Source organism: Cyprinus carpio, chromosome A5 (genome assembly GCF_018340385.1).
Source record: "Cyprinus carpio isolate SPL01 chromosome A5, ASM1834038v1, whole genome shotgun sequence".
Lineage (NCBI taxonomy): Eukaryota > Metazoa > Chordata > Actinopteri > Cypriniformes > Cyprinidae > Cyprinus > Cyprinus carpio.
Genome location: NC_056576.1, coordinates 27,082,858 through 27,109,539, shown reverse-complemented (window position 1 = coordinate 27,109,539; position 26,682 = coordinate 27,082,858). Strand labels below are relative to the sequence as shown.

The window sequence follows — 26,682 nt, the reverse complement described above, 5'->3', positions numbered from 1 at the left end:
CAAGTGAAAAGTTATTTCTCGTGATCTTTTCAAATTAATTTCTATACATTTCCGTACAACTTTTTTGAATGAGCTGGACCAGATAAGACTCCGAAAATCAGCCCAAGTGTCTAATTTTTATGTGAAATCAATTAAAAAAATTTCAAAAAGTGTGCTGAGCTGCAATCGAGACAAGAATTAGTTTTGCCAGTTCTGATTTAACATTTGCTTGTTCTCTATATACTGTATGTCTTGGATCCATTTGTGTTAATTCATAGTTTTGAAGATTAAAATGTGGAAAATAGCGATAATAATAAGTGCCCAGTTGTGTCCACACTTAGGAATGGATGTGAATATTTTAACATTTCAAATGATCTTTCTTTTCTTTTTTTATTGTATTATTTATTTTCTTTACAATTCAAGAAATATTAGGAATTAAATTCTTAAGAATAACAGTTTTTATAAAATATTTTCCAGCTTATTGTAAAAAAATTTTTCTAGTGTTTTACAAAAATATTTTGCACATACAATATTCAAATAATCCCCAGATCTGAATAATTACAACCAAAAAACAAAGCATAAAAAGTGCACAGTCACTACAGTATGAGTGCTATGCAGTCTGGGTGATAATAATTCTTATTTTTATCCATTCAGAACTCACTAATTGGACCAGGAAACACATTTTACTAGTAGTTTAACAAAAGGCAGAACTTTACCACAGGTCTACAGATAGATGCCCATTTCTTCTTGTTCCTCTATAGAGACTCTTTTAGAACTAGTCAAAATCTGATTGTCCAGAGATCAGTGCCACCCCCTCCGCCTGGAGATCATCAAGCAGCTGCACGAACAGCCTGGTTTGATCCCCATGACAGCGTCTCAGTGCGGGGCTCACTTGTGACACATACTGCTCCAAACTCAACACAGTCCTCAGGTCCTCAGCCAGGGTCACCGCACGGGAATCTCCCCAGGTGGAGGCTAGCTCATCTGAACGGAGACGGATCAAGCTGCGGCATACAGTGGGACTGAGGTCCAGAGGTGTAAGTGGGGTTTTGTAGGTAGGTACGTGTCGCTCCTGGAGGTAGGTGAGGAACAGGCAGCTGAGCACCCACGAGCAGGACTCTATGAAGGGCAGATCCTGAACCTCCAAGCAGGGAGCTGCCAGAGCTTTGTCACCTTCTTCTGCACAGCGAAGGAGCTCCTCACGTAGAGCCTCAAAAGAAACCAGGTCCAGAGGGGTTTGACCTTCACTGTCACGCAACTTTAGAAGAGGAGAGCCTGGAAAATAACAAAACACAATACTTTACTCTACAGGCTTATAACAACATTGACCATTTGAGATAATCAGATGTAGTTTGATTATTGCACGTTTAAGTTGTTCAGTGGCTTTATTGTGAATGCTTTTTGCATCCCAAAAGCTTTTTGTTTCATAGAAGTGTACAATTATTAAGATGATGATTACACTATTAAAATAGCTTAAACCTGCTTAGGATGGCTTGCTGGTCTCCCAACGGGGTCAAGCTGGTCTGGTTTGGTGGTTTTAGGGGGATTTTTTGACACATGTCAGTTGGTCAGGCTGGGAGACCATCATATGAGCCTATAGCTAGACTGTGTAAAACCATTTAATACTGATTTATTTGCAGGGTAGGGCTAGTTAGATTTTGGCAAATATACAATGTTTAGGTGACTGACGTCATATCAATACAATTAGCAATGGGTAAAGTCAACAGCAAAGTCAAGTCAAGTCACCTTTATTTATAAAGCTCTTTATACAATACTGATTGTGTCAAAGCAGCTTTACAGTGTCAAACAGGAAAACAGTTTGTCAATAATGCAAGAGGACTATAAAGAGTCATTTTCCAGCTAAAGTCAGCAAACTGAGCCATTGTTGTTCAATGTGAAAATCCAATCTGGTGAATTGTTTTAGTTTATTAAACACACTGTCAGTTATCCTGAGTAATTAAACCATGTTTTTTTTTTTAATCAAATAAAGCTGGAAAAATAAACAACACCACTCTGTGAGGAGGAGGAGGAAGAGATTTTCCAGACACTATTAGTCTAATGTAGAGCCACAGGCTAGCATCACAGTTAGGACATTGTGCTTATTAGAATAAATTATTTTTGCACATATTTAAAGTAAAAACATCTTACAAGATTAGCATGAGCATGCTCTTTTTAAAAGTGTACTGTGGCGAAGATGTCTCAAGGTACCATGGTACTAAATGAATACTATATTCATGTACCATGGTATCACACTTACGCAAAGGGAATACCATGATATATGGCCAAAAAAAAAAACCTATATGGTACATTTCAGTGTTTTTCTATTAGTGTGGGCTCAACTATTTACTGGCACTGTTGAAATGAATGATTTTTACAAAAGGGTATAAAAAATGTATCAGGAAAAAAAATCTGCTCTTAACAATAATACATTTCTCAGCGATGTTTGATTTTCACGATTGAGTTTTTAGATGCCCATATATGAATTGGTTAAATGACTTTTTTTCTTTTTTTGTGCCGTTAAATTGGCTAAAGGTTAATGTGGCTAAAGGTAAAGCCCATGAACACTCACTCTTGGCTTATCAAAGGCCAGCCGTGTCAAGTGCGCTCTTTGTTTGCATTTAGATCTCCCCATTTCTATGGCAAACTGCTCTCGACGATACTTGACTCTTAAACCTCTGTGCTAATGTGGCAGCCGTTCTGCTGCAGCTCATACAACTCTGCACCTCTCTTAAAAGCTTTGTCGTGCTTTCCGCTCGCTGTTCATAATCAGATGAAATCCCACTATCAAAAGACAGGATCATTATGTGCACAAGTACAAGAAAAAAAAGGAAAAAAGATGCTGCTTTATATCACAGAATTACTACAGGCAGGGCAGCAACAACAAAATCTTCTTGCCTCTGTTCTCTTTTACATATTTTTGATCAATCTATATCAATTGAACTGTTGATTACTATTCTCTAAAAATGCACAAATAATATAATATAATATAATATAATATAATATAATATAATAATATAATTACTATTCTCTAAAAATGCACAAATATAATATAATATAATATAATATAAATAATATAATATAATATAATATAATATAATATAATATAATATAATATAATATAATATAATATAATATAATATAATATATCAACACCAAAGTCCTGGGTTCTGTGCTCAGGGAATACATGAACTTATTAAATACAAATATAAATGTAAGTTGGTTTGGATAGAAGCGTGCAATGTAGGGTTCTGTGCTCAGGGAATACATGAACTTATTAAATACAAATAATCACAGTATCTTTAATTTGATAGGTAAACCTGCTAATGTAAGTTGGTTTGGATAGAAGCGTGCAATGTACATGATACCATGCTCATGCTGACAGAAAACTCTTTGGTGAGGGTGTGGGTTTTAGTAATTCAGTGTGAGACCGAATCACGGATGAGACCTTGCCCAGAGCTCAAGCAAGAACTACACAAGTTTAAGGTCAGTGTGCACCTCTCTGAATTCTTGACAGATGTATTCAGTGTGTACGTTTCTGGCTTTAGGGAAAACAGTGTTGTTGTTTGACAGGAAGAAAACGCTGTTTTCCTTTCAATGTTTACTGTAAGACTTTGAAATACAGTGACAATTCAATAAAACTGCAAATGTCTATTCTTTGTTGCAGGCAGAGGCCTTGGATTGCCTCCAGCTTCCCCTTGCTTGATGTTCTACAACTTTAAAAAAAATTGGACAGAGCGAAGGCCATGTTTTATGCACGGTTAAATGGTGCCCGAGCTCTGAAAAGTTGTTTTTTTTCCTCCCCTGTACAGGTGAAGGGGAACGCTTGCGTCCTTCACAACACACTAGACTTTCAAACATCTTTTTCATTAGTACCAAAACAGGCGCACACACATTAAGTCATGCTTAAGTGCAAGTTCATTTCGCACTTTACCAAGTACCATGACACCATAATGTAATGATGACAATAAAGCATTGGTATTCAAAAAGCATTTATTAAAACCATTTTAGAACATGACGAGAGAGTTTAAGCAATGATTTTACCACAATTTTACTGTTTAAACTATGTTCTTCACTAACCCAGGATATGAAAAATGACTTTAAATAAATAAGCCTCAATCATTGAAGCACACAATTCTCCTCCAGTTTGTTGAAGAATCTTCCTCATTGAGAATACGCCCATTCACCACCATCTGAATCAGGTACCACGCTTTTTTTAACGCTGTCAAATACCTGACAGGCCGAAACCTGGAATGTGACAAAGGCTGAGACGGGGCCCTTCTTTCCCGACCGCCCGTGTGAATGCGAGCTCGCCAGCGACTGCTGATGAATGCGAGCTACGGGCAGATCTCCCTCCCTCAGGACGGCACGATCAGCCGCAACCCCTTCTTCACAATGGCCCATGAAACACACATCTGTCAGCGCTTAGCCATGCAGATGCACACGCAGCCACTGGAGTGGTCAGTCGGGGGTTTTGAGAAGACGGTGGTGCATTCGTCATGCCAAACGATTGAAGTCAGGCCAGGAATTGGCGTGATGTATCAGATACATCGCTCGGCAGGTAAATAAAACACCTGGGGGGATTAAATGCCAGCGATGGTAATTATGCCCCCCATACAGGCGTCAACAATGCGGGGGGATTCAACCCTTGCAGATATTTGCACCTCCGCCACAGACGAGCTGCTGCTGCTAACATGCATGTAAACCACACATCAGTCAGAGCAAAGCAAGCCGCCCCTTAGCCTTTAGAGGGCAGACGAAGACTAGGAATAGAAAGGTGGAGGAGGGGAGGCAGAAACAGCGAAAATGATTCCATCCGTTCTGTATCCACACATATTTAATCTAGACAACATGATACCTTATTCTATAGGGCACACGATATACTTCTTTGTCATGCTGCGGACCAGCAGACTCACACTGACCCAACTCAAGTCTGTTTGTCTGTGTGTCTGTGTGTGTGTGTGTGTGTGTGTGTGTGTGTGTGTGTGTGAAATCGCATTACACTGAGCTAACAGAGATTGACCAAGACAAAAGGCCAGGCAGGCAGAGATTAGGACAGATTACTGTCCATGGGGGGCACAACAGAAGCTTTTTGTAAACCTGATTTCCTGGCATCACACTTGAGCCGCACGAGCCACTTCTCGGGTTCATGTTACAAACACAGCACAGACCCCTAGATGCCACCACGCCAGACTGATAAAGATGGGTGCCATTCATCCCACCTAGATTATCAGAGCAGTCGGTTATGGCATGCAGATGGAGCTCTATAAAGATTTGAGTCTGTTCCAACAGTCTAGTCTCAGCTTCACACGGCAGGCCAGACCACAGTCTGATGCATATTGCACATGAAAATGGCAAGAGCTGGATGAAATCATCAATTCTGATCTCATTAACTTCTGGGAGTCAAAGTGCACCAGTCCGCTTGGAAAGAATTATTGTTTTGACAAGGTAGTTAGTGCAATTAGAACTGATCTCTGGATCGGCCAAACTATGCCAGATTAGTATTATATTAATAACATTATTTAACAATACTTACATAAATAACATTGAACTACAATTATAAATATATATAAATTTTTATAAAAATAACTCATGACACTTAGTATCTTGTGAGTCATGAACTAAATACCTGTATATTATTTCAGGGTCTATACATTCTATACATTTCCACAACTTCTTTTTCCAGTGTTTTGCAACTGTGCATGGATAGAATACCAGTTTTGAACAAAAAAGGTTGTTCTGGGCTTTTATTGTGGCATGCTATGACTGACTGCATTAAAATGCCTTTCCTGTCTATTTGGGCATTTCTTGGCCAGAATAAGCAGGAAGTACATGCCAATAGCCAATAATAAACAGTCTGGCTATATGAGACTACATACAAACAACTGAAGGACTAATAACGCTATTAATACTGCTATAAATTGCTCCACACTACATTAGAAACAAAGCAACATTTCAACTACATTCAACCTGAATTTTTTTTTTTTTTTTCGACTTTGTTATCAGTGTGTGGACATCTCTTTTTGTCTTGCAGCTGTGTCCAATTTGTCTGGATGTGCACATTTTCCCAAAAGCTGTGTCCTAGTAGTAGTAGTAGTAGTTTTATTAAGTAATTTTATTATCCTAAATCGAAATCCAATTAGTAGGTATTTGATGTTTAATGTGTGGTTATAGGCAGCAAGATTTTAAGCCAATTAAATTTCGCTATTGGCAGGGCTATCCAGCACAATGCAGCAAAAATCAAAACCAATGTGACTGACAAAATGTCCTGCTTCTTGTTGTGGTTGTGACTGTTGTCATTACTATGCAAGTATTCTGGTAAATATTTAAAAGAAGAGTATCTGTGCCATACGAAAAAAATAGGCATGTCACAAGTTTGGTGGAACTCATACAACACCAAACTCAGAGTCAAACATTCAGTATTGATCCTAACAGTGGCACAGCTGAAAGCCTGGTGAGCTCAGTGTGAGGAAGTGACTTGGTTAATTATGCATTTTAATAGGAGAAAAAAATTATGCAGAGGAAGCTCAAAGACACCCGCAATCAGAGGGAGAGAGAGACTGAAGGAAAGAAAAACGGAGAGAATTCTGAGAAGAGAAGCTGATTAATGTATTTGGTGTGACTAGCACAAACAAACAAACAGAGCATGAGGAGTTGTGTAATGACTAAATAGAGCTATGCCAGAGCTTTAATCTAACGCGGTTTCAATGCAAAATGCGAGGGGGAAATACTGTGAGGAAGAAAAGGAGAACAACTGCATTTGAACTCAGCCTTATTAACAAAGACATTGAGCCATCATTTGTCATTACAGTGCTGGAGTGACAGCGCCGAGGAGCTCCAAGCCTTTAAGTGTTTTATACTCTAATATCACAACAAAAGAAATCATGGCTCTTTTGTTATTCTGAGTTAAACTATCAATGACGGGTAGGAAATATAGTTGAGAAGTGATTGATGTATGGTCAAATTTTAGAGGCAACAATGCTTCTGAGAGCTTCAGTAAATCATGAGAAAACGCTAGAGAAGTACAATGACGTGGATTATAGTTTTACTCAAGACTGTTTGGGTAAAACAAACTGTAAAACTACTTTATCTATTTACAGACAATGTTAAAATGGTATTTGCAACTATTTTGAAGGGTTAGATCACCCAATAATGAAAAGTTTGTAATCATTTACTCACCCTGTGCTGTTCAAACCTGTAAGAACATAAACAATATATTGAAGAAGGTTTTTGTCCATATAATATAATTTAATTGGATTCCAAACACCATTTGGCCCAGCTGAATATCATTGCGTGGACAAAAAACTGCACATTTTTACAAAATATCTACTGTACTTGTGTGTTCCAAAGAAGAATGTGAGTCATGTAGGTTTGAACGGCATGAGAGTAAATGATGACAGCCAAAAAAGTTCAAATGGAAACAAAATAAGATTGGACTTGATTTTATCAAAATTTGTTAATCAGGATGGCCTATTATTTTTCCCCATCCAAGCAGCTTTGAAGATGTGGTACTGCAGAATGAAAGATGTTATATTTTGCTTATTGATTTTGAAAACATTGGAAACATTTCTCTGAATCATGTATAATATGACCAGGGACATTCATTAATAAATTATGATGTAATATTCTTGACATACATATAATATCAACAAATTGTCCATCATTGGCTGTAGTATCTAATGGCCACAAATACTGATTACAGGAATCACTTTCCGAACAGTGGAAAATACTGAATAATGTGATGATGCTGAAAATCTCATTTGGGTGGGGGGGGCATTCTGAGTTATTTACACTGTTAAAGAGTTGGATTTTCATGCTAAACATGACCAAAAACGATTCGGATGTATGACTGTGCCAAATACATGTCTTCTGGGTTCGTATAAGTTTCGGAACTTTTTTTTAGCATGGCTCTTCATAATGTCATAAAGGTCTGAATTCCTTGTATGGCCACTTCTCCTGGAAGAGTGTGTGCACACAGCAAACAGAGTGAGAGCAAGAGCACCCCATCAACGTGCTTCATTCGGGTTATGGAAGTCGTCGGCAGTGCTGCACAAGACTTGCTCGAGAAGAATGTCTCCAAAGAAGTGTGTTTTTGGATGTGAGGGAAAGATAACCTTGTTAAGCTTCCCTAAGAACCCAGTGTTATGTGAACAGTGGATGGAGTTTGCTTTTCCGGGACAGCAACTGAGTTTCGCAAGTGTTTGCGCTTGTTCCCATCATTTAGGTGATGAATGTTTTATAAACAAGGCTCCATTCGACGCTAAATTTGCACACAGTTTGATATTGTAAGATGGAGCAGTACCAGCGATAAAAGATCCCGGTCATGAGCTGGAACTTCAGACAGAAAGTAAAACTGCATCAAATTTCTGTGTTTTGTTGGTAATCGGTGCATCAGTGCTCCACCCACGTCACACCTCCAGGAGCTCGGCTGTTTTTGGAGAGAAGCGTAAAGCTGTATCTTTCTTTTATAATTATGATGAAACTAAAGAGTCCTCAGAGACACTACAATATAGGTTCTCATGATTAACATGAGATTGGATGAAACTCTGTGTGTTATGTCCCCTTTAAACCTGCAAATAAATAAGGTTTTAGGACTTTGTACAATATATATATATATATATATATATATATATATATTTATATATATATATATATATATATATAAAACTTGTTTGGATGTCATTAAAGGGGCACAAACTAAATACTAAGTAATTCTGAAATTCATGCTAAATTTTCTCATACCAATAACATTCTAACATTCTCGTGATGCACAAAGGGCTATATAAATGACATCAGACCTGCATCCAGATCTCATCAAAGACTACGCTGAACATTTACAGAAAACCTCAGTTAGGTTTCTAAGCGACAGTTCTTTTTTATACATTGTGAATAGGACTGAGCAGAACTATCTGTTAAACGCTGTCCCTCATACAAGAGAGCCAGAGTCATGCCAGCAAGCCTTAATCCATTCCAGTCCTGAAAACAGAGCTGTATTCACAGCAACCATCAAGCCATTAAGATTCGAAGGCCATGGCAGTAACTCGAAGGCTCTTTCATGGCCGTTGTTCGCTCTGCTCTTCTTTGGATACAAGCCGCTGGGTGCTGGAAGCCCCACACAATACCAATCAGGAAATGGCTGAGTGAAATTACACTCCACCACGCGTACAACGTGTGTGTGTGTGTGTGTGTTGGGGGGAGGTTTGAGTCGGCAGCCTTGGGCTAGGCAAGCTGATGACACCCGTCCCTGCCCTTGGCCATGACACGGTTATCCTGCCAGTGCCCACGGGCAGAAGGAGGAGGATCTTGTTTTTTACCCCCTCACCCCCCAATCTACTAACATTCATTATTATTTCATACTGATGATGCTGAGATTGAGAAAGCCGTATTTTGCAGAGTGTAAGAGTTGTACGACCTTGGAAGCAGAGAGCAACAGTGAAAGTGAGGTGAACGTTTGCTCCTTTCATGTACACACGCCTGTCCTTCTTATTCTATAAGTACACCAATATGTCGCGTAGAAAGCACATTTCTTTGAACACCAACATTTGGTTGGAATCTTTTCTTTTATTTCTGTATGTTTTATGAAATAGTTTTCTATATTCAATAAGAATGACCATTTGATAATGACCGACTTTGTGAACCCGACTCATAAGAGCAAACTATTTAAATTCTAAGCATCTTATTTAAACAGATACTAAAATCCATCTAAAAATTGTATCTAATAACATTTAATAATAATTTAATTGTTATAGGGGTTCCCTTGGTTTTTAAAGGGATAGCTCTCCCAAAAATGAAAACATTTAGTTGTTCTAAATCTGCATGATTGTTTTTTCTTCCGCTTCACAAAAGAATATATTTTGAAGAGAGTTGGCAAACAAGCAGTTTCTGGCTCAGTTTTTGACTACCACTTTTCCATACTATGGAAGTCATTGGGGACCAGTAACTTTCAAAATATCTTCTGATACAGGAACAACGTGAGTTGATGACCAAATTTTAATTTTGGATTAACTATCCCAAGACTTTTCAAGTCATTTTCCAGCAATTAATGGACAAGGACAAGCCCTTTAAAAATTTATAGCTGAGAAAAATCTACAACCAATTTCGACTTTTCCATTACTTTTCAAAATCTGTATTTACTTTTCATTGCTGTGGGAATGATGTAAAAAAATATATATATATATTATATATATTTTTACATTTGTCACATAGGAGGACTATCAGAAATGAAATAAGGTAGGCAAAAAGATTAAAAACAACTAATTATTAATTTATATTTTAAGCTATAAAAAATAAAGCCTATAGACATGTTATACTGTAAGTCACCTATCCAAACTCTGAATCCACAGGATCGTCTGTGAATAAGATGCCAAATGGCAGGGATCAGTCCTCAGGTTGTGTGTGTGTGTGTGTGTGTGTGTGTGTGTGTGTCTTAAGAGGGATCTCATCGACTGTCTGTTTTCCAAACACATCACAATTCTAATTTCATGAAAAAAGCTTCTTTTCCTGACCTCTTTTCATGCATTGGTACAGGACCAATCTCAGGCAGCAAGAAGAGAAATGAAGAAGAAAAAAAAAAAAAAAAAAAACATTCTCACCGGGACCAAACAATCCCAATCTAATTTACTTTTTGAGGCCAGAATATCTACATGAGTTAATAGGGAAGCAGAATCAAATTAACTATAATTAGTGAAAATGGAGAAGGGATTGAGTGAGAGTGACAGTAAGGCGTGTGGGAAAGCAGGAGCCCATCTCATTTAGTCTCTTCTCTAGTCCCTCCCCATTGTCAAGCCAGCCCGCGCTTACTGCATTGACACAAGTAACGCTCACTTCAAAGCTCGCAAACATCGATTGCATGTGGCACGCAAACAGCCAGGCACGCCAAAACATTTCTGTTCTGACAGATTTCCCCCGTGAAAAACCAGCATGTGAATTTCACGAGAGCCGCAGACCTGACTTGTCGAATCTCTTCAGGAGGATGCTAACAGCGCCGATGGGTTATTCCTGTAGATGGATGGTTTTTATAGAGGAAAGAACGTAAAAAAGCTTGAACCCTGAATGGCAGAAGATGACACTATGTGTGTGTGGTAGATCTCGGCTGTTAAGCCGCAGGAGAGGCCTGGATTTAACAGATTTCTACAAAGCACTTGTTTGTTTACACATGTAATGCCATTGTAATATGACTTTCTGCTGCTTGCACTCATCAGTTTGTTTATACTGTCATCACACATGGAAACAGAAACCGTTTTCTCCTTATTTATTCCAGTAAGAGAGACACTTCCATATGACTCGATAAATTCAACATTGTTCTCATAGGAATCAGAATATGAACATGTTTTGAAGTAATACAGTATAATATGGTATTCAATACGAGTCAGGCTCTCATAGAAGGGCCCGTTTGATTGAGACTCGTGAGAGACTGAACCAGGAGAAACAAGTGAACTCATCACTTTTTTGAAATTCAACAGCTTCTTTAAAGTTGCCGTTGAAGGGTTTACATGTATGCGAGAGCATCTGTGTGCATGCGCTCTCATGTTTTCATCCCTCTTATGTGAAGATCTGTATTCGGTATGAATCTTCATGCACTGAGAGTGTGTATATTAGGCATGGGCCCATTACTGGTTTCAAGGTATACTGCTATTTGAAAATTTCACGGTTTCAAAACCACTAATATTTTCACATTATGCGCTGTTTTCCATGTCTCCACAATGACTGAACGATTAGGAACTGTAATTACAGATTTAGGTTAAATAAAAATGTCAGTCTTTATTTTTTTTTCTTATTAGGAAATTTATTTTTGGGAAAAAAATAAAATAATTATTATGTTTTTTATGCTGTTTTTAATATTCTGTATGCTGCTCAAAAACAAAATATATTGTGTCCAGTGGGAAAAAATATATATTTTTTTACTCAGTCATTTAAAAATAACACATTTCAGAGCTGTAACAACAATACTGTGATACCGTGAAACCGTGATATTTGCTTATGCTTAAAGTTATCATACCGTCAAAATCTCATACCGGCCCATGCCTAGTGTATATACATGTTTGTATGCATTGTTTTGTGAAGGTCTGATCTCAGACTGTGTATGTGTGTAAGTTGGGCACTCACCACCACGCTGCAGCAGCATCTTGGCGATGCGCGTGTGCTGGTTCAGCAGGGCATCGTGTAGTGGACTGACTCCCTGGACCTGACTGCCCAGCTGTAGGTTTGGGCAGTGCTGGAGCAGGGCCTGCACACACTCCGTGCTGCCATGGTTACAGGCTTCATGAAGGGGCGTCCAGCCAACGTGATCTACAAACAGTGACGCACAATATACTGTGATGATTTTGGTGCCTACATACATTGACAAGGTCAAGCTTAGCTGCTTGACAAATGTGGAATTTAAAAAGTAAATAAATAAAGAAAAGCAAAAAGCAAATAAATTTGTGTAATTTGCACTTGCATAATAGGTACTTTTAGCTCTTGCCATATAATTGTATATAAACAATTCAAATTCAATGTCACAGAATATGTCATAACAAAATGCCTCATCATAAGTTACTGTTTCTCTTCGTAGTGTTTTTCAGACATTAAAAACCAGCTATATTCACTATTACATCGTTACATTAATGGGAAGTAAATTATTAAATAGAGGAATTTTTCTGTCCAGTATATTATTAAATATTGAATGCTTCTGTTGAATCAAACTCAGAATAATAAAAATAAACAAAACATCAACTATTTGAATTTATTTAATTTTTTTATATAAAAGAGGCCTCAATCGTAAACATTCCTGTACGTCATACCATAATTGCACAAACAAACTGACTCTAAAATCAAATTGCATGCTAGTAGTTTTCAAATAAATCCTATCTTAAGACTCCTAATGCAGTCTTTTTGTGTGAAGAAAAAAAAAAAACCTGCAAAAATAGCAAGTTATTATTTTTTTTTTTACAAAGAGGCCTGAATCGCAAACATTTCTATACATCATAACATAACGGCACAAACATACTGATTTTAAAATGCTAGTAATTTTCAAACAAATCCCATTTTAAGATTCTCACTGTAGTCTTTTTGAGTGAAAGAAACTACAAAAATAGTGAAACACTGTAAAATAAATAAATAAATAAAACATTAGCAAAGAGGCCTCAATTGTAAACATTTCTGTATGTCAACATAATTGTGCAAACATGCCCATTGTAAAATAAATATCAAAGAAATCCCTTTTTGAGTAAAGGAAAACTAACAACAAAACAAAAACAACGCAACATTGTATAAAACAACAATGTTGCAGATTTGTAATCAAGCTATATGGCTAAAATAACCATGATTATATCAAGATTTCAAAACAAGATTGCAAAACGTAAGGCATGTGCAAAATTTGCATGATGCCATGATATTAAACCGAGACTAAAACATTGTCTGAACCTACCAGACACACCCTTACATTTGATCTAAAAGGTTAGACGCGTGACGTACGCTTTCCTTCGTATAAATAAACTGTTCAGTACACAAAAAAGTAAAACAGAAGAAATGGGACGATTCTATTAAAGGGGCAGGGGAGGAATATAGAAACCTACCTTTAATGTTGACGTCTGTTCCAGGCACGCTGAGGATACAAAGCAACGTCTCCACCTGGTTCTTCTTGCAGGCTCGATGAAGGAGTGTCTCGCCTACACATGGTTGGAGAAGAGAGAAAGGGGGAGAGAGAGAGAGAGAGAGAAAGGGCAAGTGAAAGAGAGAAGTGGGCAACATCCAAAATCAGGGTGCGTCCTGCCAGCTGCCCTCATAGTCCCGTAACCGCTTATTTAACATTTCCCGTGCTCGACATAAAAACGACTGAACGGGCACACATCGAAACGACATGGAAAATGTACAAATTAAACAGATAAAACAAAGAAAAAAGCTAGCAATTTTTTGGGGGGAGAGGAACTAGAAGCAGAGAGAGAGCAAAGAAAGGCACTCATCCGCTCTCTTTGTCGCTATTCCCCTTTTTTTCCAGACAGTGGGAATTCTTTACTTACACTAGCACCCCAAGTTGAAGGCGATTGTGGGAAAAGGCTTCCTGGCAGTCTGGTATTGTTCAGCCGGGGAAAGTTATGGTACAGAGCCCATACACAAAGCCTCTGATGGGATTTCTCAAACAGCCAGAGTTCAAAAGCTCCACTGGGCAGTACCAATGGGAACACGTGATTCTCACTTTTGCAAGCTACAACAGCCAGACACAAAAGCCTCCAAGGACTTTTATTTACATTTTCCCTCTGCCTGCTCCCTTTGTAAGGCAGCCTTCATCTCTCGCTCTCCCGATACGATATCAAATCGGGAATATATTAGAGGATGGGCTGCTTCCTTCTTTCATGTGTTGCTGAACTTCACAAGAAAGTAAAAGGCCAAACTTGAGTGCCTCTGTGGCTGCCTTTATAATGCCGCTGTGCAAAGCTGCTAATAAATGCTTTGCTGGGTCTCACCAGGGTGCCCATTTCTCCGCAGCCTTGGCCGGCTAGATAAAACCTGGTGTACTAAAAGAGCCAAAGTGGAGAGAGAGAGCGGGGATGAGGAGTGGGAAATAAAGCAGAAAGTCTTTCTTCTTGCGGCAGGGAAAAAGGGAGAAGCTGCATCCTCTTTCACATCAATACATTGGTTGAGTTTTCAAGAAGCCCCTTTAAGCCAGATCAAACAGAGAAAATTAGGTTTTGAAGAAAACGTAAATGACCAGATAAGGCTGATCTGTCTGCGACTTTGTGTACGCAGAGTGACGTCTTTCACGGTATAAAGAAAAAAGATGTGAAAGTAGTGGAATCATGGTTTAGACACTGGAGACTTTTTACACCCCTTTTGGACTCCAAGAACAAAACAAAATGAATGGGGAATTCATTTTTTTCTCATCAAACACTGTATTCATAGTGTATAAAAGAATCTCGGACAACATCAAATGTTTTAAACTTTGCTGGTTGCATGCTGCTTAAAAATAAACTAACCATCTGACTGAAATAAATACATATATGCATAAATATACTTCACAAATGATTTTCAGTATGCCTGATATCAACATGTAGTGAGTGACACAGATCATGTGCACATCGGAAGTTCATTTGAAACATTCTCAACTAATAAATGAAACCTCTTAACTTACTAAAATATAACTTAAGAATTAAATTCAAGTATATTTACTAGGAATAACAGCGTGCGATTTCTGTCTTTTTTTCTTTTTTTTTCCACCCTAACAGTACATACATAGTGACACTGATGTCTGAAGTCACAAAACCAGAGATTGTCTCCTAAAAATCTGATCACAAGTGGTTACAGAAAACACATCTGAGACGCACAGTGCTGGGAGACCATGAGTTGTCGGATCACCAGAGATGGATATTAGTATCAAGTGTAAACATGTTCTGACAACATTTGAATGGAACGTTCCGGACTACATACATGTCAAAGTACATGAAAGCAAGATCACAAAGACTTGCAACCCAAAACCAATGAAAATAATTAGCTGGGTATTATGAAGAAATGAAACAGAATGCAATAAAAGTATGAATTAATGATTGCCTCACCACCATGACAAGTTCTGGCTCGCACTGGCCCTTTTTTCACACCCTAATAGGCCCTAAAACCCAGTGATTAAACATTTCTTAACTCCCCATGTGTACACAGTCTCAGAAATGCCAGGCCCAATCTTCCCTCTGTTAAATCACTTTAATGGCTCCAATTTGGACACAACTCTTCCATTAAAGGGGTAATTGCATACTCAGCATTTACAGGCTCAAAGAGGATAAATCCATCCTGTCCTTTTCTATGAATTGTGAAGTGTTTGTAGCGTTTGCGGTTGTTGTTTTATTTTATTTTTTCTTGTAGAGAGAGTACTTTCTTGCATGTTTTGTGATGTCTGTCATGACAGCTCTGGAGCTGGTTTGCTAATGGTTTAAATAATGGGCTATTTGTCACAAAAAAAGTGCATTTGAACACTGGTGACAGGACACATTTTCAATTTGACCACCTTTAGGTTTAGGCAACATCCTGTAGTTCTAGGAGTTATAAGAGGTTTAGTTTATGGGATTGTGGACAAGAACTAAAAGAGGGCCAATAATAACTGTGTCAAAGTTATTTATTTTAGGTTTATACACCACTTGCAGATGCTTTTTTCCTGATGAAGCTCTGTAACGTGACAAATATGTTCATAACAAAATGAACACACATCGACTTTTTTTGTCCTTTTTGATAGTGGTTGGTTTGCGATCCATCTTTGCCATTCAAGTAAGGGGCTCATACGCAGCTATCATAAAAGGCTGCAAGAGGTAACTGCTGCCTAGTGGGGCTACACAAAACATTAAGAACCAACAGTTCCACTTAAATGTTTACTTAAACTATTAAACAGCACAAACACGCGCTTCAAGCAAAACGTTTTACAAAATTAAGTGAGAAAAATATCATGTGTTTACAGATTTTAATTCTGGTTGGTATTATATTTTTTTATATAATGCAATGAAATTGCAACTGTAAACATCTGTTATATAGCTTCTTTAAAGAGTAAGAAAAAAATATAAAAGCATTTTTAAAAGTTTTATCTCTTGCATTATTAGCTACTGTAATGCCTAAACATCCTAAATATTCTGCAAAGGGCACAACTGATTATACTGTACATATAGTATTATGATGAAGGAAGACATCATCCTGGTATTTCAATCTGAGGTTTAACCCAAATCATTACCAATATGCTCATAGCATCATTAACTGTAGCCATAAGCCACAATGAAGGATATTGAGCAGACAGACAGCTCAGGGTGAAGTTAACAAGGCACCATGGACCTGCACACCTTGTGAAAAACACTGCAGCATCTACCTACAGAAATCTACAGCTGAGAGCCTGCGGATGCTTCATCAAAAATTGATGGGCTACACATCAGTATAGGGAGCACGTAGTGCAAAAACAACACAAGGCAGGGAGCAGCAGCCTTGAGTCTCCTGAAAGCAGGGCTGTCTCTCTCTCTCTCCTTGCCCTCCCCCGCTCCCTGTTCTGGCGTTGGGGTCTTTCTGATCAGGTGGAAGGGGAAAGATGAGCGTTGACACCTTGCTGGGTTCACACGGAGTGCCAACCTCCTAATTACAGAAACTTCCAGGCTTGGCTACCTCGGTCGTTCTCTCTCTCACCCCCTCTTCCCCTCTCCTTCCTCACAGCAGAATCTTAATTGCAGTGTTTAATATTCTTAAACGGGGGATCTGACAAGCATTATGTTTGTGTGTGTCGCCTGATTTTTATGTATTTTACACCTCTTCCTCAGCAAAGGATGGAGGGAGTGTAAAAAGCATGTGGAATGTAAATGCTTTTGCCTGAGGTTATGAAGGGAGGCTCTGTCGGGAGCTTTTGACCTAGCTGAATGCACTACAGAACTGATATACGACAGAGAGAGAGAGACAGACAGACAGATAGACAGACAGACAGATATATAGATGGATAGATAGACAGACAGACAGATAGATAGACGGACAGACAGACAGACAGACAGACACAGACAGACAGACAGACAGATGACAGACAATGGCATAAAATGATAAAAGAATAACTGAAAGAACAACAGATAGAATGACAGAACAAACGAACAAACAGATAGACAGACAGACAGATACATATATAGACCATAGACAGAAAAACAGATATATAGATTAATAAACAGACAGACAGACAATGACAAAACGATGGAAAGAATGACAGATAGAATTATAAAACAAACGAATGAACAAACAAATGATAGAACAACAGACAGATATATAAAATGACAGACAATGACACAAAATTATAGAAAATATAGCACCATAAAGAATGGCAGATAGATAGAATGCTAGAATAAACAAACAACAGATAGATGGACAGAATTAAAAAAGGTTCAAAAGAATCTAAAAATGAACAGCATGATGCAGGCCATGGATAAGAGTTTTTTGAGCGATAATGAATAAATGCCCTGCACCTCTACAGCATGTATGCAGACACTGATGCGTAGCAGCTCTTACCTGCAGCATTGACTCTGTGGTAACCTCTCGGGACAGTCTCTCTCCCGGAGTCTTTCACAGCTCTGAAAAGAACACACGGTAACATTTAACAGACAGATTGAGACATCAAGCCATGTGTTTTTGAAGGGACAATAGTTCACAGAGCTTGTGGGTGAATAGATCGTATCTGTCATGAATGCTAACATCAGCACATCATGAAACTGCTCATAAATACGGCTAAATTAAGAATTTATCCATAGCCAGAGGACTGGAATGCTGGGAAAAGCCGGCAAATACTTAAAACTTCCAAGACAAATCAGAGCAATGAGACACTAACACAAAGTTCACTAAATACGTCCCACTTTACACCACCACTCGTGTCTACAAACATCATTATATCACTGTCACAACAGTTTCACACTACTGCGGGATGGAGTTGAGGGACTGGCATCTAAGTGCATTGCCTGTAGCAACTATCAGCCAGCCTGCATGCTAGCTGTACTTACTGAATCCTTTTATGCGAGGAGACAGCTATCCAGCCCTCCCCACCTCCCAAACCCCCCAGGAGCTCTCCCAGGATGGAGTCCCTGGCCAGTGTTTAAGAAACTGTCACTAAATGGCACTGTAAGAGCTACAGTGATGCAGGCAGGATTGCAGTTGATGTTCTGGTTGGGTGAAGTGTGCTGTCTGTCTGCTCAAGTATCTATGTATTTATGTATGTATTTATGAATGTATGTATCTATCTGTCTGTCTACTATATCTATCTGTCTGTCTGTCTGTCTATCTATCCGTCTGCCAGTCTGTCCGTCTATTTTAGTTTTTAGAGACTGTTTGCGGATTTCAACTCTATGATAGGTAATAACATCTTTCTTTTAATTAATAGATTAAAATTATTATACTTTATAATGCAAAAAGGTCTCCAATAATCCCCTCAGTGCTGGCTTGCAGGCAAAATCCTTTAATCTAGCTGATGCAATATTTTAGAGCACAGCAAAACCAGAAAAATTCATATTCACTACATTAAATTTCCATGCATTTTCTAGACCTCGTGTTAAATATTCTGTGATATATTCAAGGTTTCCTGACTGTGGGAACCCTAAAGAATATGAATGAACTTTGCAATAGTGCTTATAACATTAAAAACTTACATTTAAATAAACGAATCTTCTTCGGTCGTACTTAACGCTGTGCAGCTCTTTAAAAGTGTTGCTGCTTGTTTTTCCCCCAAAATAGTTCTTAACAAGTTTTATCTGCGGCTTGTCTGTTACTTCATTATCTTTTGCTAGCTGAGTTGCTAGAACAACTAGTTACTTGTAAAATGACTTGCAGAAAAATCAATGGGAAAGCTCAAAATGGTGGCTGCAAGACAGAATAGAAGTCTTGACTTTACAGTTAAAACATCAGTCACATTTTCAAAGTCATTGCTTTGGTCTGGAATGTACACAAGTATGAGAGCTGGACGAACCTGAAAGTTAAAGCTAGATTTATGATAATTCATCAGATTTTGTGGAATGTTGCCACAATTGGACTGACTTGCCCAAAGTGCAAATAAGGAAATGTAGCAGCAATATGAAGGTAAGTGCTTAATAATCCTTAATACATTCTTGCAAAGGTTTGATTGAAGAAGATCAAAAAAATAATTTTAAAATAAACCGCAAATAGCTAGAGAAGAGTATTAGAGTCAGGCTGTGAGAGGCCTTAAAGGACAGTGCTGTCAGAGGAATAAAGACTCCTGCTTCCACAGGAAGAGTGTCTTGTTCCCTAGTAATTGGATTGTTCAGAACCAAGGCACAATCTAACACACCAGAACAGTACAAACATCCACATTCTCACAGAGACGTGGTCATTTAGTTTCCTATTAGTGCGGAGTAACCATCACTGTGTGCAGTGCTCAAGTCTGTGTGTGTGTGTGTGTGTCTATCTGAGTGAGGACACACTTTTCTTCCTGTGACCACTGCTGCCCTAAAATATTCACTGCCAATACACTATCAAACATCACATCATGGCAACAATACGCTGACAATTATGAAGCAGAAATCTGAAAGAAAGCATCAGAAAGAAAGGGATGAATGTTATAGACAAATCAGTAGCCTAATGTGTTCCACCATATGCAAGTGTCCTCCAGCAAAAGTGCGTTTACGAATTTATAGCTGTATTATTCCAAGCTCTCATGCCAAAAAAGTAAACACCTAACTAACAAGTTTTGTAGAAACAAAAAAAAGGAGCTTAATAAAAATAAAATAATAATTCAGAAACATGTTTTTTTATTGGAAAAAATGTAAAATTGCTATACTGTAGAAAAGAAAGTTCTTATTGCTGCTGTATGTATTAATATCATTCACAGTATTCAATTAGCTTTCATTTTTATATTTTCAGTTTTCATTTGTAATTTGGTTATGTGCTTGTCATTTTTATTAGTTTTATATATATAATTTTAGTTTTAGCAATTTTTAGTACATTTCGAATTTTCTTTCTTTTTTTTTACTTTTTTCATTTCATATTTTATCTTATTTTATTTTATTTCAGTTTTATTTCAATTCAAAGAAGCAATTATAAAGTTCTCAGCTTGCAATGACACTGTTCTCAGGATGCATTTAAATGCAGTCGTGGTTTGTCCAAGCATCATGTCTCAGCTGAAGCTGAGCTTTTTCCTATAGAGAAAGAAGGCAGATAAGCAGCAGTTGATTGAGCTGGTAGTAGAGAAACAGAGCCCCAATTACCCTCACGTCACCATCAGTAACAGGGCTGGTGGTCTGCTGCCATCACAGGTTGCCCCAACAGAGAAGGACAGCACCCTGTCTCTCTCCATTAGTCATCTTAAACCCCTCTAATGCCCCATAATGGTGGAAAATTGTCCAATTAAAGGCACCTACTGCACTCTCTGCCTCTGTCATACATGTATGGATGCAGACATAAAGAGGATCTTATAGTGTTGTAAGTGGAGAGTAGTTATCTCAAAATGTGCTCTGATTGCACAAGGATGTAGAAAATAACACCTATTAATTCTTGTGATTTTACAGAGAAACATCTTCAAAAGTAAACACTGGTACTGGGTCTATTCATCCAAAATATACAAATATTTTAAAAAAGTGAACGTGTTCTTGCTTTTCTCCTGTGATCTACAGTGTCAGTATTGAGGACAACAGCAGGAGCAGATAGATGTGGCGGAGCTGAAACTCACTCTGAGCCTGGCACATGGGCGGCACTACTGGTGGAGGGTTGATTCATCTCTAATCTGTCAGTCTGTCCCTTCAGGGTTTGGACTGGTCCTCGATCACACAAGTTCCCCAGAGCTTTAAGGTAGGTTGAGACCTGGCAAGAGACAAGAAAAATAAATCTTAAAAAAAAAAAAAAAATCTCATTTTTTTTCTCTATCTGTCACTTAATGTTCTATTCACTGTATTGTGTTGTATTACGAATGCAGACTTCTGGGAAGGCAAAATGTGCTGCAAATGAAAGTGTAGTTGCTATAAATCTTGATGTTTACACCAGTTAAAACTCACAATTTTGAGCAGGCAGAGTGGTTCAGAGCTGAGGATCAGGCCCCTGCTGCAGCAGATGTTTCTATAGATGGCGTCGACAGTGAACATCCGGAGTCTTGCGGAGCGAATGGCTGGAATCAGCTCTTTCAGCACATCACAGTGAAGGTCTAAGGGAGGAGACAGGAAGGTTCTTACAGCCATTAAGCGATTTAAAATCTTTAATGTACATTCCCTCTAAAATACAAATAAATATATATGAATTGAACAAGACAAAACTGCAACTCATACTTCTTGTACTTAAAGGAATAATTCACCCATAAATTTAAATTTGCCAAAAATTTACTCACCCTCAGGCCCCTTAAGACGTACACGAGTTAAAATGCCTTAAATTAGGATTTATTTCTTGCAAACACACAGCGTTTCACTTCATGAGATGTTAACGGATTCAAACACGCCCCCACATCTCTACATCACTATGTGGAAATATTTGCATAATGCCGCGCAAATGTTCAAGCAAAGAAAGAAGGTGTGGTTTCAGTAACGGCAGTAAGTGTTGAAGCAGCCATCTCAGGGAGATACTGTGTGAATCTAGGCGAAAGCAAAACCACTTTATTTGGCCTTCCGAAAATAGATGCATTTAGGAATCTTTAAGATTACTTACAACAGAACAGCAACGCATCTTAACCGTCCGTGGCTTGTGCACTGCAAACACATACGAGCTTCATCACTGTGTCTGTCACGTGACATTGTTCCCCTTTCGAGCTTGAGCTGACGGTAAAACTAAGGATATTATTAACTGTCTTTACATTTATTTTGAAAGATGAAGCTCGCGATTATGGAAAGGGGCGTTACATTTCTGACGAGTGCTTGCGGTGTTCGGCCAATCACAATGCACTGGGTCAGTTGGCCAATCAGAGCAGACTGCGCTTGTCAGAAGGAGGGACTTTGTAGAAAACAACGCGTTTGAGAGAGGACCTACAATAATGTACAGTATTTGAAAAATAATGTGTTTTTTGAACATTAAAGCATGTCAACATATTCTGTTACACAAAATAATGATCTTTAAAAATGATTTATGACCCCTTAAAATTGACAGCACCCATTCACTGCAGAGGATCCATTGATGAGCAAGTGATGCTAAATTTATCTGAATTTGTCCAATGAATAAACAAACTCATCTACATTTAGATGGCCAGAGGGTGTGTACATTTTCAGCACATTTTCATTTTTGGGTGAACTATTCCTTTAAGTGCATAAAGTGATTCTTCACCAGTTTCCCACTACACTATTAGATACCTTGGCACAGTATGGCCATATGTTCAGCCAGGTCTTTAAAGCCTTTTTCCACCAGACTGCTGTTGAGAGGACTGTGTTCCTGAGCCCAGAACTCCACCACTACACACAGAGTCTCCTGCAGAGTGACCGACATTCCCAGCCTCCACTCCTGCACACAAACACACAGTAAACTCAGCCTGCACAGCCTGATGAAGCATCTGGAATGGACATGTCTCAACAAAAAGGTATATTTAATGTGGAAATCTGTTGGCATAATATTGCTGGCATACAGGTGCCATGTGACAAATTTTTGTTTAAGCTGGGAAATGATCTTTGCATGAGCTGAGATCACAACACAATAATATCGCAACATTAAACCAACAAACTTATAAATGTCTAAAACCAAAGATTTCAAGAAAGCATGCCATAATTTTTAGCATGAAGGGAGAGGACTTGAATGACACCTGAGTGGAGTTGAAAGCCCAGAGTACAGTCTTGATCAGCAACTTGCTGAGTTGTTGAACTGCCCTGGAGGTCAGAGTCGACTTCTCCCACATGTTCCAGAAGGTACTGTACAGAACAGACGCCCGACTTCTTCCACGTGACCTTCTGCACAGAGGAAGACAGAGTTGCCATAGATATTAATATTAATATGTAGATACAGCTGCTACAGATACAACGATAGATCTGCCCTGTTGAAACGGGCAACATTTAAGGTTCAGGGTTTATATAATATAGTTTATGCAGTTTTAAAAAGGTGATCTATTAAAAATAAAATATGTAATCCTGTCTAATATGGAGGATACTTAGACAAGTGGTGGCAATAAAGAAAAGCTGCTAATGTACAATCTAGGCATTGATAGCTATGGTTAACGCAGTTACTTAACCATTGTCTTTCTATCAAAACAGACTGAATGTCAATACTACAAAGTCTTTATCTTCAAAACAAGATGAACTGTAAGACATCAACATATCTCCAAGCAGCTGCATGTTGTGTTTTATTTCTACATTCTTTATGACATGTTTATTTTGTGGAGGCAGTTTCTTTTCTTTGGGCTCATGCAGAATCAAAAAGTTGTTGTTTATTGAAGCAGAGATGAACAGAGCTCAGGTGCTCACCCTGAGCTAGCAGCATGAAGCTCCAGCTGAAAGAGTCTCAGGAAGAACTCCTGCAGGTTACAATGGAGACGAAACAACTCGGTGGATGGTGGGCTTGGCAGTGAGTGACAGGTGGGTTTGCTTCCTAGACACACTCTTGAATAAATCAGACAAAATTGCATTACTGAGAGAAACTGTATTTGCTTATGAGCTGTTCTGACAGGTACATTGACAGTTTCATACCGAACTGATGTCTCAAGAAGTGACCAGAGGCCGCCGTTATTTATTGGGGACTGTGGGGTTTTTGGAGAGTGTTTTTTGTGTCCAGGAGAACCCCAGGTAGGATTGTTGCGCAGGATACTGTGGAGAACTGTGATAAACATGCTGAGGTACAATGGCTTTGCATCACCCTAGAAGTTAGAGCGCAAGAGCAAAGACTGGGTTATCAGGTCAAAGCAGAACAAGCTTTTGTAATAAAATACATCCATCTATTCTAAAGAGTTCAGATATCTAGAGAGGAAGGTGGCTGAGGTCCTTTATAATTCTGATGTATCCACAATTATAATTTAAAGGGATACTCCATCCCAAAATGAAAATTTTGTCATTAATCACTTACCCCCATGTCGTTCCAAACCCGTAAAAGCTTCTTTTGTCTTTGGAAGACAATTTAAGATATTTTTTATGAAAACCGAGAGGTTTGTGACTGTCCCATAGACTGCCAAGTAACTTACACTGTCAAGGTCCAGAAAGTATGAAAAGCATCGTCAGAATACTCCATCTGCCATCAGTGGTTCAACCGTAACGTTATGAAGCAACAAGAATACTTTTTGTAAGCGAAGAAAACGAAAATAACGACTTTATTCAACAATTCCTTTGTCAGCAGTCTCCTCCTCTCTCCATATCACCATATGCTCTTCTGTATCATCCGCGCCACAAGGATACACTGTTTTCTTTCAAATCAAAGCTTAATAGAAACAGCGCATCCTTCAGGCGAGGCTGATACAGAAGAGCATACGCAGCATACGGTGATATGGAGAGACACAGAGGAGACTGTTGACAAAGGAATTGTTTGTTTTTTGTCATTTTTGTTTTCATCGCTTACAAAAAGTACTCTTGTCACTTCATAACGTTACGGTTGAACCACTGATGGCAGATGGGCTATTCTGACGATGTCGTTCATACTTTTCTTGAAAGTGTAACTTTCATACTTTTTCTTGACAGTGTAACTTACTAGGCAGTTTATGGGACAGTCACAAGCCTCCCGGTTTTTCCATTATTCCAGTCTTTGTCACATGATTTTTCAAAAATCCTTCTAATATGCTGATTTGGAGCTCAAACAACATTTCTTCTTTTTATCAATGTTGGAAAAAAAAAAAAAAAAAAAAAAAAAAAACAGAGCTGCTTAATGTTTGTATGAAAAACCATGATACATATTTTCAGGATTTGTGATGAATAGAAAGTTTAAAAGAGCAGCATTTATTTAAAATAAAAATCTTCTGTAAAATTATAAATGTATTTACTATCACTTTTTTTTAATCAATTTAACGTGTTCTTAATATAATATTAACTTAAAAAAAAAATATTACTGACCACATGCTATTTACATATATGCAATTGCTTGTCATTTTCTATACTGATTTTCATTTAGCTTGCCCTTAAGCTATACGTTCTTTATACTCAAGAAAATAACAATGCCAATTGTTAAACACAGTAGTAAGTTTTTTACATCAAGCAAAAAAAAACTAAAATCACTCCTTAAAACATTCTTAATAAAAAAGTAACTAACACATTTAGCTTTTTAAGAAAGATAATTACAGCTGAATGCTTTATAAGTGCCTCTGGGATTTAGTATAGCTCTTATTATACATACATGCAGTGCGTGGTGCATTAGCTGTTGGAGCAGCAGGGCTGGGGGCATTACTCCAGGCTGCAGGGATCCCAGAATCTCCTCCAGAGCTTGAGGGAAGAAGGTACACTCCACCAAGCTCTGCACATTGCTGAAATCAACCGCTGGAATCTGAGTGCAAGAGAAACAGAGAAAGAAAGACATACAGGAATGAAGATGACTGATGATAATATGGTCTCAGGGTCAGTGTCAAATGAGTGCATCTGGACATTTCCTCTTGAGAAACCAGTGGAGGCACATTGCAATGTTTCTTTAATGAGTATGCCAATCATGAGTGTACCGATCAAACGGATTTGCCTAAATCAGGTGACCTGGCTGTGATGAGCCCTCCGTTTATTACTCCTCTATGTGACACACAGGAAATTGAATGACCCGATCATCTTGATGAGTCAAACAATCATTTTTGCACTTTAACAGCTTGTGTATTGCAGATAGGTGTGCTGAAAAGTTTTTCACATGTTTCAATACCTGAACTGACAGGTTGGGTGTGTAGTAGCTGTGGAACTCTGGGACTGTCAAAAGCATTTTCTGGCGTTGCTGAAACGAGATGTCATGTAAGGTCATACTTTACAGAAATTACATTGATAACCATGACAACTTTCTCATTTGTGCCCAAAATCCATCTGTGAAAGCCATAATTATGTTTCAAAATGATACATAAAAGTACCAGAATAAAAAGTGGATTGGGAGAATAAAAATATATTAGACCTCCATTATTATGATGTATTTTTTGAGCATTTCCTCCAATTCTTTATGTGAAAGGTCATCGGTAACATCCATGGACTTGTCAGTGACTGCAGCAGCCTCGAAATCCATTTCACAGCTCTCTTTTTCATCAAAGGACTCCAAATTACAGAGCCAGTTTAACTCTGAGCAAACATGCTGCAAAAGAAAGAACAAAGAAATCACCAATACCAAATTCTGAGGGTGAATGTAAAAAGTAAAAGCTGTCCAAATCAAATAAGCAATTTTTTTGTTTGCAAA

At 38.3% G+C, this 26,682-nt stretch overlaps 1 protein-coding gene across 1 annotated transcript in view; it reads right to left on the bottom strand.

Annotated features, from left to right (window-relative positions):
- Positions 1-394: 394 nt before the first annotated feature.
- The window catches only part of LOC109087441 (SMC5-SMC6 complex localization factor protein 1-like), a 29,157-nt gene continuing 2,869 nt past the window's right edge, over positions 395-26,682 (bottom strand). The window contains exons 7-19 of the mRNA XM_019101642.2: positions 26,407-26,580; positions 26,167-26,235; positions 25,663-25,809; positions 24,036-24,202; positions 23,814-23,948; positions 23,159-23,303; positions 22,716-22,863; positions 21,441-21,586; positions 21,119-21,249; positions 17,959-18,020; positions 13,533-13,625; positions 12,082-12,264; positions 395-1,254 (exon numbers count right to left, since the gene is read on the bottom strand). Of these exons, the coding sequence (XP_018957187.2) occupies positions 755-1,254; positions 12,082-12,264; positions 13,533-13,625; positions 17,959-18,020; positions 21,119-21,249; positions 21,441-21,586; positions 22,716-22,863; positions 23,159-23,303; positions 23,814-23,948; positions 24,036-24,202; positions 25,663-25,809; positions 26,167-26,235; positions 26,407-26,580 (2,100 nt within the window). The 3' untranslated portion in view covers positions 395-754. The remainder of the gene's footprint in view (positions 1,255-12,081; positions 12,265-13,532; positions 13,626-17,958; positions 18,021-21,118; positions 21,250-21,440; positions 21,587-22,715; positions 22,864-23,158; positions 23,304-23,813; positions 23,949-24,035; positions 24,203-25,662; positions 25,810-26,166; positions 26,236-26,406; positions 26,581-26,682) is intronic.